The 12,537-nt window shown below is 44.8% G+C and overlaps 1 protein-coding gene across 3 annotated transcripts in view; it reads right to left on the bottom strand.

Moving 5' to 3' along the window:
* The window catches only part of USP34 (ubiquitin specific peptidase 34), a 78,238-nt gene that overhangs the window by 33,055 nt on the left and 32,646 nt on the right, over window positions 1–12,537 (bottom strand). For 2 of the 3 annotated variants that reach the window (XM_078858453.1, XM_078858454.1), the window contains exons 25-42: window positions 12,184–12,343; window positions 11,515–11,641; window positions 9,923–10,085; window positions 9,586–9,686; window positions 8,571–8,933; window positions 7,715–7,825; window positions 7,449–7,571; window positions 7,178–7,261; window positions 6,951–7,037; window positions 6,107–6,310; window positions 5,554–5,636; window positions 5,339–5,379; window positions 4,677–4,801; window positions 2,147–2,299; window positions 1,650–1,757; window positions 1,417–1,472; window positions 1,123–1,243; window positions 507–690 (exon numbers count right to left, since the gene is read on the bottom strand). In XM_078858453.1, coding sequence (XP_078714579.1) covers window positions 507–690; window positions 1,123–1,243; window positions 1,417–1,472; window positions 1,650–1,757; window positions 2,147–2,299; window positions 4,677–4,801; window positions 5,339–5,379; window positions 5,554–5,636; window positions 6,107–6,310; window positions 6,951–7,037; window positions 7,178–7,261; window positions 7,449–7,571; window positions 7,715–7,825; window positions 8,571–8,933; window positions 9,586–9,686; window positions 9,923–10,085; window positions 11,515–11,641; window positions 12,184–12,343 — 2,394 coding nt within the window. The remainder of the gene's footprint in view (window positions 1–506; window positions 691–1,122; window positions 1,244–1,416; window positions 1,473–1,649; window positions 1,758–2,146; window positions 2,300–4,676; window positions 4,802–5,338; window positions 5,380–5,553; window positions 5,637–6,106; window positions 6,311–6,950; window positions 7,038–7,177; window positions 7,262–7,448; window positions 7,572–7,714; window positions 7,826–8,570; window positions 8,934–9,585; window positions 9,687–9,922; window positions 10,086–11,514; window positions 11,642–12,183; window positions 12,344–12,537) is intronic. The other variant, XM_078858455.1, reaches the window with a different exon arrangement.

The raw sequence follows: 12,537 nt of genomic DNA, 5'->3' as shown, positions 1-12,537 counted from the left end.
TGTGTATATATGTAAGGTTATTAAGAAATATATTTTTCACCCGGGCAACGCCGGGTACTTCTGCTAGTTTGTGTATAAAGCAGTGGAACCCTCGATGTTATTTTTAAGGTGGTAGTATTGCCAGGAGACAGCTCTGTTGCTGAAGCAGCAGGGCCCCAGTTTGTGAGATCCACAGCTTAAATCATGGCCAGGGTTGATATGGTGCATTGCCTCTCTGGGATCAATCGTATGCACACTCAGGTGCACAAAAGTATAAAGTGACTGCTCACTTGATAAAAAGACTATTTCATGGAGTTGTACTTAGAAATTCCACTAGAAAATCAAGATAAGCACATCCCAGTGCTCGTTTACACACATGGATGCTTTCCGTTTCTAAGCCACCCGATTATTTCAACCAGGAAATCACAAAACCTGGCGAACCCTCATGCCGGGACAACATATGATATCTCCCGCAAAATGTGCAGGCGTTTGTGGTTGTGTGCGCAAAGGGGTGGGTGCACACTCACTCTGCACGTGTTGAGCCATGACCCAGCAGTGCAGCAGGCGGTAACTCTCGGGGCAGCCCTTTACGAGCTCCACCAGGAGGTCGTAGGCAGCGCCCCGCGAACCCTGCGACTTGCACTTGGGCTGCTGGCGGTCCGCCATGCTGGGCAGCAGGAAGAGCAGGTTGAACACCTCCCTGAGGAATTCCTGGAACCCGCACCAATATTCTCCACTTAGCCTTATCGACTTTTGGGATCGTTGTTAGCGAGGACGTGGGTGCAACAGGACCCGTGTGCCTGGATGTCGTCTGCCAGCTAAGTACATGTCATGATTCATGGCTTCATAAAATAAAATGTACTTTTACGCTCAAAATGTATCTAAAGAATGCAGAATTATGTACCTAGGAATGTATGACTTGTGCAACTTCAAAGTACTTGCATTTAGACTAACGGAACAAAACATTCAGAAGACAATACAAATGAAACAGTAGAAAGAAGCCAAAATATTATCAATTGTTGAATCTAATCGTGACCCTGAACTGAGCCATATCATCGAATCGTAGAAGGGGAAAGTGAATTTTAACACGTCTACCAGGTAGTCAGTTTAGGCACTCGCGCTGGCTCCCTTGAGCCGACTGACCTGGCCGTCGCGTGTGAACTTGAACGCCGGTTTGTGCTTCATGACGGCCGTGCACAGCTTGAGCAAACCAAGGAGGCCCTCGTCCTCCATGCTGCTGTCCCTCTGCTCCACGATCTCCCGGCTGCAAAACAATGTGAACCGAGCAGTCTCCCCATTTTAGGCTGTGGAAGACTTTGGCAAAAGGAAGAGAAAACAAATCTTTACGTTTGGGGTGACCAGAGATGGAATACAGTCCTGTTATTCAGATAAACATAAAAGTCATATGTAGGTTTAACTAGAATGATTATAACTCACCTCTGTATGCAGTCCGCCAGATGTCTAGCCATGGCATCTAGGTCGACCAGCGTTACCTGCAAAGCAGCACACATGAAAATAGCCACCAATTGTGTCACTAGTGTACGAGCCATGATGGATGCAATGTCAGGACCATCCAAGGAAACAACAATAAGCAGAGCGACCACACTCCAGCATTTCGACAGGGTTACAGTGAGACATTTTGGCTGGGACCAAGGTCATAAAAGCAGCACCTGGTTGGTGTCCTTCACGTGGATGTTGTTGATGAGCTTCCCGAGCAGCCAGAAGTAATCCTTGCAGCCTGGCCGGATTCCCAAGTCCTCTTCATCTTCATCCAAGTTCTGTGAGCCATACACGAGCAGAATTTAGCCATGGATAAAAAGCTCCATACCCACTAGCACACCGATAAATGCACAGCCTCACGTAGTTTTCTATCTGGAATCATCGCTTCTGCCGAGGATGTACCAAGTCTATGTTGGAGATGGAGAAATGTGGCAGGTAGTCTTTAAGATCTTTGTTCGATTTACAATTCATAAGGGGAAAAATTTGTCTGCTTTGGGTGAACTACACAGGCTTAAGAACCAAATCTTAACAGGAACTGCATGCATAAAAATGTTGTCTTTACATTGATGCGCTACCACTTTGTAAAACTCCCATTATTGCAAATCAATCTTAGCCAATTTCCAAGCAGACACACTCTGGCTTGCTTGCTGGCACAAATGCCCAACACCTTAACGGGGCGCATGGCCTGAGCGTCCGGCAGGAACTTGAGCAGCGTGGAGACGGCGAGGAGCAGGAAGGAGCGGTCGGCCGAGTCTCCGCCCTCGAGGCGCGTGACACACAGCCGGTAGAGGCTGCTGGCCGCCTCGGAGCGCACCGCCACCTGCGCACAGGGCAGCACACACCACTCTGCGAGTGAGAGTCCTCGTCCGTCACAGCCGGTGACTCTCGGTTTCCCGGAGTTCTAACGGAGCCTATTGAATGCCCTGCCCGTGTAGGCTTGGCTTTGGATTTGTCCGACGATGTGGTTGGCAACCAGTTTTTAACAGTGCGGAATAAATGCCATTAACGTGATAAGCCGCGTTTGCTGTTCAAAGTTATATGCCAAAGATACATAACTCAAGTAGCATCTGAGTGCTTTCCTTTTCTTATGCAGTGTTTATTTAAATTTGTGCCACACTTGGTTACACATCCATGACCAGTCGGAGTAAAACAAATATTAAGCGAATTGCTTTAAGTGACAACAAAACAAGTAAATGCATGTTCGTTCATTGGCGGTCCTTTAAAGATGTGAATGAGCAGCGTGAGTGCGCAGTTGCAAAAATCGAAATGTACCAAACTGGGCCCAAGGCATTATCTGCCTCATTAGGCAAAATCAGATGGGAAGGCTCAGCAAGCAACCCGGCTTGTGAAACGCTCCTAATGATCACGTTATTAAGACATAAACAGTGTACCTACCACACACCAGTGGGCATTCCAGCGAATACAAATTAAAAAGAATGGGCTCAATGTATGAGATAACTAAAAAACGATTGCACAAGCAAAGCAGTTATGATGGAAACAAACAACACCTCCCAATGCTTCAAATTTCAGGCCACAAATGTACAGACAAATGCAGATTGAAAAAATCATCTCAATCTGACGGCCTAGTAACTTGGTTATTGGCAAAGGGTGTTCTGGACTAAGGCACAGAACAGAATAAATATACCTCAAAGAAACAAACCAATGTCACATGCACTAAACGATATTCCCAATAAATATGCAGCAACGCATACATTAAAGCTATTGTGGTAACTTGCAGAGCACTAATCCATGTTTTACAGGGGTTATTTACCTTTGAGCCCCCCAACTCCACGCATAATTCCATTTCCCTTTGCTAGACATCCTATTTGTTACGCATTCAAAAGCCAATTAACAAGCGCAGACTATCACACACACCCCTGCAAGCACAGCTATCCCCAACCTCGTCTTTTGGATGGCAGCCACTGGGGAAGAAAGATTAAAACCGTGCCCAGCACCGCAAACGTCTACCATCTGTGCTACAATTACAACCTGCCGTATCAGGCCCCTGCCATCTGTTACTCCCAGCTGCTGTGCGGTTCGCCTGCAGTACACGTGCTGATGAATGGAGCTTGTTTACCGCGTCACGACGCTCGTCAATGGGCAACAAGCTACTTAGGATTCTGTATGCTTAATGAGCACTCCAGTTTTCAATCAGACACACACAGAAATTGAAGTGCATTACTTACAAGGGTGTACCATACCTACAGAAAATAACATAAACATTATTGCTGTATTGTTTAACCTTTTACCGTGGAACAGCATTGTAAATAAAATGTAAACTGAAGGGAAAGGTGCAAGAGGTTAGCCGAATATGCCCACAGCGCAACCAAACCCCCCAGATGCTTGATTATTAAATGTACACCACAAGAAATATTTCGTGGCAGTCTCTGAATTGGTGGACTTAAAAAAACACATGGCGTGGACGCGCAAATGTGCGTCAGTTAATGGCGACACACGTCTTGCTTGGCAGAGACGTAGGGAGAATGTGTCTCCATGCAGACATCGACGCATTCAACAGACAGTCCGGCGCTGTTAAAGCCGAGTGTTTCATGCCGTCATTGTTGGTGGATAAAATTTCACTACACGATGTATAGAGGCGCACATTCGATTTGTTTTGTTTACAATACTTTGGCAACGTATAATGCCAACACAGATGTTCGCTTTCAAATTCACTTTGTTTTTTATTGTGACATTATAAGTCAGTGCGCGGGGGACGGAACTTTGTCAGCAAGGTCGGTGTGGTTGGAACTCAGCACAGAGGGGTCTCTTCCACCATCTCCCCTTACCTAACCAGTGCTTGTTTATAGTTCTTGGAAGTTCGACTGCTCCCCTCTCCATGTAAAATTTGTTTGTCACTCACAAAAAGAGACAGTTTTAATGTGCTCTCACCTGTTAAATAGAAAAATGGAATGCCAAAAACGAATATCTTCCATTTCCAAGTACTGCAAATGAATGCATTCTTAATTTATAGATTAGTCCTCACACAAGACGCGAGAAAATGTCAAGTAAATGTAACAATATCTCCTGCAATCCTTTGCCGCAAGTGAGTCTCACATGTCTCACGTGCTGATGGGCAGATAAGGTGACCAATGACAAAATCGCACATGTACTTAATCATAATATAAGAGAGGGGGGGTGTGTAAAAAAATAATGTAAAAATAGCCGCGACAGCTGTCGCTGTCGTTAACGAAACGAACCTCTGGCGCTAGCAGCGTGAGCTTGCAGAGCCAGTCCTGCAGCGTGCCGTTCTCCGCCAGGCTCTCCTTAACGGCGGGACAGCCGCTCGACCAGCTGACCAGCAGCCACATGGCGTAGTGAGTCACTGCAGACGGCACAGGCACGAAATCACCACGCTTCCATCACAGCCACTGTATAAACACCGTGGGTGAACAACCGATGTGTGCGTTTCACTGGCCGAATTACCCCCAACCCTCTTCTTGTGTGAACTATGTTTTGTTTCCAGAAGTTTACAAATGTACATCCTCTATTCTCGAGCTTACACGACTGGATTAAATGTATCTCCATTTTCGTACGAGGGCAATATTAATGCAAGTTGACTGCGCAGACGGACAGGCAGCTGCTACAAGCTCTGCAACCAATTCAAGAGCGCTCTTGGCCTCTAAACATTTGCTCAATAACAGCAATGTGTGCAACAAGGGTTTCAACACCATCAACAGATGTGGCACATGCAGAACATGTGCGAAATTTGGGGTATTTCATTATAATTTGACATGACGGCTACATGTGTATTAATATTTACAAAGCACCGACAGTTAAGAGTATAATAATTATCTAACGACAGTTTAAAATCACTTGGCAGGCAACGAGACAAGTTTCCATTTTAATCTTGAATAATCACCTTCATGCCTGGACTTGTAATCAGACTGTGCCTTCAGCATCCTGGAAGGAAATCATACAAATATCGCAGAGCCCATAAGTCATCTTCAACATTAATAAATTTATATCTGATGTACAATGTGCGGTATGTACACGTTACATGATTAAATGAACAATGATTGTAGTGTGTGCCTGCGATGAGTGCAGGCACAGCCAAACTATATAATAACCGGTTACCTTTGAGGCAGATTGTCATATGTATACGCCACAGTCATGAGGTGCTTCAGGAGGTCGGTTCCATTCACGAGGTTTAGGAAGGTCTAACACCAACGCAGAGACATAACCCAGCGTTTGTTAAGCATCGTTCTCTGTTGACTCGTGCTGCATTTCTTTAGGCCATACAAGTGAAATAAAATTTCAAAATATTTGAATTTGTTTTATTCGTTATCGACAGCAACATCGACACAATGCATTACGGCCAAAGAACACAATGTTAAATCCAACAACACGTACATTTTGCCTAAATATAAAGCAAGCTGTCAATAATAGCAAGCCATTCATATTTAAAATCCAATAATAATACTACATTCTCCATCAACCTGCACTCACCAGCAATTAATAAACAAAAAGCTGTACAATAATATTACACTACTATTACATTACTGCCACATACACCTTTGATTTCACCACTCCACAATTGTGATCACATGCTACATGGCCCACGGCCCTCAATCCCTCCGACATGAAAAAACTATGAAGCCCGTGCACTGGAGGAAGGAAGCTGGCACACCTCGGTGAGACGCGGGATAACGTGGGTGCCCTTGCCGTGCTCGCCCGAGCTCTTGCGGGGTTTCCCGGCCCAGGCACGCTTGCGTGGTGCCTCCGAGGCGGGTGACCAGGCGAACACATCCACGTATGCCACGTCAAAGTCCACCGGCTCCACGGCGAACTGGCACACCAGCTTCAGCAGGCATGCCAGGCAGTCCAGTTGCCACTGCATTCACCCCACCAAGTGCCGGTCGGCCAAGCACAGTTCAAGAAAGGAAGACGGATTAAATAAACATGTTAGGAAAAAATAAAGCACGTGGATGGATTATGTGATTGCCATCCAACATGCTTTGGTTTGGAAAGCATTCAACGAGCAGGGTGGAAGCCCGCAATGCGTAGTGTCAAAACAAAATGCGCTGCCTGTGTATTTGCAAATAGTCCATGTGCTGTGATTTGGTCTCTCCAAGTTTTGGGCAACTATTTGATCGATTTGGCTGGTTTTCATTATGGCAAGTCCCTAATAGCAATACAATAGTTATGCAAAAATGTAATTCATATTGGATCATCTTTACGAGAGTTATCCATCCATCTGTAATGGCTGGATGGATGGCCAGAGCTAATGCTTTCAAACTTAGTTTGAAAGCAGTAATAACACCTGTCAGAGATATCCTCCATTGTACTTTAATTGCCAAATTTCCCATAATGCAGTGATAGGAATGCATGGTGACCACGCTGTTGCACACGTGCGAGTAACTGAGAAATATGTATGTGTAAGTGAGATGGTCGGGAGTGCCACTAGCATGGTAGAGATGACAATCAGTGGATGGCTTTGCAAGAAAGGAGCGAGGGGACGGGACGGTGCTCACCACACTCCACGGCTCGGCTTCCTTGGGCTCCAGTGTCCCAGAGAGCAACATTTCCAACAGGAGTTCAAGCCCACCCGATGCTATGAACTGTTCGGACAGAAATAAAGTAACTCACTTAAATCGGAACCCAAAAGGATGCAGTATACACCAGATACAGATTCAACATCTAGAATTCTACTACGGGTATTTTGTTTACAATATATATGAGCAGTGGCAATGAGAGGCACCTTGCTGGTCCAGCTGCTCTTGCTGTTCTCCATGTGGCTGTCGGTGGAGTCGTCAGAGTCAGGGTACAGGTCACTGTAACTGCCCTAGAATACACAACGTAGGTACACAAAGGTTCAACAACATGTTGCCTATCAACCCCTAAAATCCAGTACATTATCGTCAATCACACTATAGCGTACACTGCCAAATAGTTGTGCGTAATTTAACATTCATCATGAATACAAAGACAATCGTATAAGTACAGTATTGCACTGTGAGCTCTAGGCTGACCGAAGAAACTGTTCGTATTCGACGGCTCGGCTTGCTAAGGGCCTCGATGATCTCCAGGGCATAGAGCAGCTTGTGGGGGCTCCTCAATCGCAGCAGGTCCTTCCACCGCACATCCGCGCTGGCCTGCACACACAGGCGACAGACGGAATGACAGCACAATGTCACTGTGCACATTGGGGGTAGCAGCGCCACTGTTTAAACAAGAACTCGCAGTTCGTTTCGCGCCAGCTCAAGAATACTGAATCATTCTGCGCGCGTGTGAGTACCTCCTCGTTGGAAATGTTCTGGAACGCCTGCAGCATGCTGGGACAGGTAGGAAGCAGCATGAGCAGCTCCCACACTCGGCGTGACAGGTGCTCCGCATGGAGCTTCAAGTCCTGCACAAATAAGGCCCGTGTTGTGACCGTCGCACTTATGTTTGGGAAATAGCAAGGGATTTACCAAGTAAATGAACATTAGGCATGTAAACATTCACCCCTAAGCGATTCAATGGATTCTCAATTATTCAAGATTTCGATTTTATTCTAGAATAAATTATTTTTCATCTTGTTTTATACTGTCTAATTTGTATTGTTTGTTTAGACTCACTTGGACTGTTCTGTTTACTCCATTAGCCAAAATGTAAAATTAGGATGCGCATAAAATCAATCATTATCACATGTACGATTCAATACTTTTGTCTGGAGCATACGAATCAATTTCAATGTATCGTGAAATACCTAATCAGCATTAACAAGAAGAACAAAGAGACCTGCAGAATCATGTGAAACCAGAGTACAATCAATCTTGATTTGAAGCTTTCGTGACTGCAGGAATCCATACTCTTTGGTTCTTTCGGTAAAGTCACGTAGGTAGAAAAATAACAATAGATCACGACGTTTCGATCGCCACACAAGCGACCGTCTCCCACCTGAAGACGGTTCTAATAATAGATCACGACAAAACGTCGTGATCTATTATTATTTTTCTACCTACGTGACTTTACCGAAAGAACCAAAGAGTACAGAGTACAATCTTAAGAGAGGTACAAGTAACAAATGTGTAAATAGTGTATATATATTAATAATTTGCACAACGACATCAATTAACAGTATATTCACAAAGCACGTGAGTGGTACACACTTGGGCTTCCTGAGCGCTCTGCTCGCCGCTGGTTGGGTGGAAGGACATGGCGAGCTTGTTGGCGCATGCCTCTCCGTTTGACTGTCGCAACAAAGCCTCCACAGAGGCCACGACTGATGCCGTTGAACACGATGACGAATCGCCACTGCTGCCACCACCAACGCAGACTTCCTGATCTGCCGCAGAGGGTCGCAGAGACGCCAGCATCTCGAGCAGATCAAAGAGGGCAGTGAGCGGCTGTTCCTGCAGCAGGAGGATCATAGGAATGTTCTCCTTCTGAGGAGGCGGCAGGCACGAGGCGGGCAGCTGCAAGCCGTCGCCCTTCCTCTCCCGCCGAGGTGCTCCCAGGGACACAAACACCATCTGTGGTGAAGAGACACGAGGCTAAGAGGCCTTGACAAGGCAAGAAGGTGATCGCACGGTAACTCGGAGAAGATTTACAACCAACCACATGCCCCGAGACAACATATGGGACACATGTAACCACATAGGTTTCAGTTACCTTCAGCCAGGATATATATACACACACACAATTCTTAAATAAATAAAAATACCGATCTATATTTCAAGAGACAATTAGCTATAAACATCTGAAATGAGGTAGCTAATGCGATAATGCATATGAAGCCGCATTAGCAAGTAATGTACATATTGACTCAATCTAGGAAGGAAATAGATGAGTGGGTTTTACTGAGCGCCTTAAACATTCACCACACAATCTTCCTTTTCTGGTAAATCGCCTGATGAAGCGGGTTTATAATCACCAGTGAAACATCGTTCTCAAAATTGTAAATGTTGTGGGTCTACTCTTGAAAACACAGGTGCGCTGAAGTAGTAATTAATTGGCACGTTTTGTTTACGTGACAAACCTTACTATTTTCCTGTGTCGGGTGGTCGTGGCTTAATTACACATTTATATTTACACATTCTAACCCAAAATAAATCCCTTTATGATGGATGATATTGGTCGCAATAGCCGGTGTTAAACTGACGATCTTCCTGTTCGCCACTGCACCTGCATGTCCTTGAAGCCAAGGACGTGGAGTGTTTTTTCATCATAGTCTGTCGTGAGCTCGTGTCCAGATGAGATCATTCGCACAGGTCCCATCAGTCCGCCTGCACACCAAGTTAGAGAAAGTGGTTTAAATAACAGTCAAACGTGTCTCTCATTGTACATGTCTCTCATACGTATTACATTTTCTTAAATGCTCTGAGCAGGCATATGCTAATGTTCCACACACAGAACACAATAACACAACACATCTTTCCCAGTGATGCCAACCAACATGTGGCTTGTGTGCAAGAGTTTTCAATTGCCGGAGCACTTGCTGGAGGTGGTGTGCGTGACTTGCCGAGCTGAGCCTCACCGTGGTAGTCGCCGTGGCGTCCCGAAGAGCCAAACTCCTGCACCTGCGCCTGCTGGCTCATCTGCTCCTTGAGCAGGCTCTCGTACCAATGCGTTACCTCGGCACGCAGGTCCGCCACTTGGTCCGTCGGGAACATCTCGATGGTCATCTGTGAAGAGGGCGAGTGGCCAGGTGGCTCAGTGATACGGTGATCGCCAAGGGGAAACGAGTAAACCACCCTTGCTTCACTGGCGAAAGTGGAGCCAGCAGACAAAGCTAGAGTTAGGTCTCACAGAAAGGATTAACGGATTTAATTGCAGATAGAACACTGCCAGTAGAAGCACAATAACAGGCCCCCTCTGAAGGAAGTCAGCTGCACAAGGCGGATTAGTTGCCAGAACTTTATTGTTTCGTGTACGAAGACACTCGGCTAGAATAGCGTAAAAGAGGAAAATAAAAATTTCATTCCCTTTGATACCGAAAGCTCTATTGCTTCAAAGTTGTTTTGCACAGATGCTGTTTGCCATCGACCACGCATACACAAACATAATCCAATGAGTCCGTGAGATAAAAATATACATTCACAAGAATCAAGACTCCAGTGGCTTCATCATTGTTAAGGTTACGGTCTACGATTGCTACACATCATGTTAAATAAGTAAATTCAAAGCAAACGTTGTTTTAAAATTATTTACAGGTCACAAAAAATCAAGGTTTGACAAATTAAACTAAAATAAAAACATACAAATATTCAAAAAAGAAATGGAAAAACATCCCAGGGGGGGGGATACAAAGGATTTCAAGTAAAATTAATGGATTACTATGACTATTATAAGCCTATAACTCTTGGCTTAAAGCTTTCATGACTGCAGGAATTCATATTCTTTGGATCTTTCGGTAAAGTCACGTTAAATAGGTTAAAATCAATACAAATAAAATACACAAAAAACTACGATTTTAAAGATTAATGTGAATAATTTATGTCATGAACAAAGTTGCAATGTTAGGCTCGAGATAAACGATAAAAAAAGTCAGGGAGAAGTTTGCTCAAGCAAATTAAGATATTTGTTTGAGGATACAAGTGGAAACATAGCATAGAATGTATACCTAGGGCAAAACTTGGAAGGTGAACGACGAAAAAATATATAAAATAAAGTAAATGAGAATATGATGGAGTGCTTCAGGAAAACAAAACCCTATCATGAAAAGCAATATACCATTATAAACATGGACATCGATATAACAATATAACTTAAGCTGAAAAGTGCACAAATAGCTTGGAATAACTCTGATAGTCAAAGAAAGGAACATACGGATGATAAATTAAAATATTAAGAGACATCATAATGACTCTTAAGGAAAATAAGTGGGCTTTGTCCAGGCGAGACCGAAGAGAGTGACCACTGTGGAAATTGATTGCTTGCAACATCACGGAACCGTGAGGTCTGGCAACGAGTTGAGGAGGTCTTCCTTTACCAGTGCAAAGGATGACCAATAATGATGATGAATATTATAAAAGTATAGCAATATCTTGGGGTGGGGGGCAGAAAAGAAGAAAACTCCCAAACCATTCAAAACCCGTTGCAAATTCTTCTTACCTTGTCGGGCAGGCCGGCTGGCTGACACACAATGCGGATGGGCATGGACTGCTTGTCGCTCAGTGCTTTCTGATGGCTGCTGATGCCGTGTCCCTCTATTTGCCACTGCCGCAAGTGGTACGCAAACCTGTTGTGTTGGGGGTTCAGCGGGTGAGGAGGAGACGACACAGACATGGCTACAACCACCTGGCACAGAAACCACCGAGGCGTCCTCTCGCCCAGCACGAACACAGGATGGTACTTAACGACTACACGCATGCTCTGCCAAAGCTAAGGCCTGCATCTGACACCAGCTGTAGACACATAATTAACCATGGTTGAAATCCAACTGTGTTAATTCAGCCTTTGCAGGCTGCTGCGTATTTTTTTTCTGAATTACTGTCTGTATTATTAAAATGAGTGCTAGTCAGTTTAGTCAACAAGATTGAGATAAGCACACACTTTATTTAGAATTCCAAATGTACGTGCTCTGTTGTTCAGCTGAGTATGTGAAGCCTGTAATGGATTAATATACATTTGAATGTGTACTTCTAGAACAAAAAAATATCTGCATCTGTTCAATAAACGAAACAATCCCAATTAATGTCATTGGAGTGGGTGGCAGTATTTCAAGCCATTCTGCATTTACTTAGTGTACCTACTATGCCACACACAGCAGGCAGAGCTTACCTCCGCTTGAAGGCTTCCAAGTGGGTCTTGAGTAGCAAGAGGCCTCGCTCGATGACCATGAGGCTGGAACGGGGGTCCAGGGCCAGGCTGTTGGAGGCCTCCGTGAGGCTCTCCATGCAGCGGTTGATGAACTCTTGCTCCCGCTCCAGACCACTCTTTCCTAAAGAAACATACAAGTGTCGCACAAGCACCAACAACAGCACGTTACAACCTGGCCATGGAAACACAAGAGGAGCCATGGGTGCCACACCAATAATTAGCTGTGACGAATGAGCTATCAGAAGAAATACAAGTTGCTCTTTCTGGGCGTTTTCATGAGTTTTTTTTAACGAGTTGCAGTACTGAAATAACGAT

This window comes from Lampetra fluviatilis, chromosome 7, assembly GCF_964198595.1.
Source record: "Lampetra fluviatilis chromosome 7, kcLamFluv1.1, whole genome shotgun sequence".
Lineage (NCBI taxonomy): Eukaryota > Metazoa > Chordata > Hyperoartia > Petromyzontiformes > Petromyzontidae > Lampetra > Lampetra fluviatilis.
This window is presented reverse-complemented; position numbering and strand designations above follow the sequence as displayed.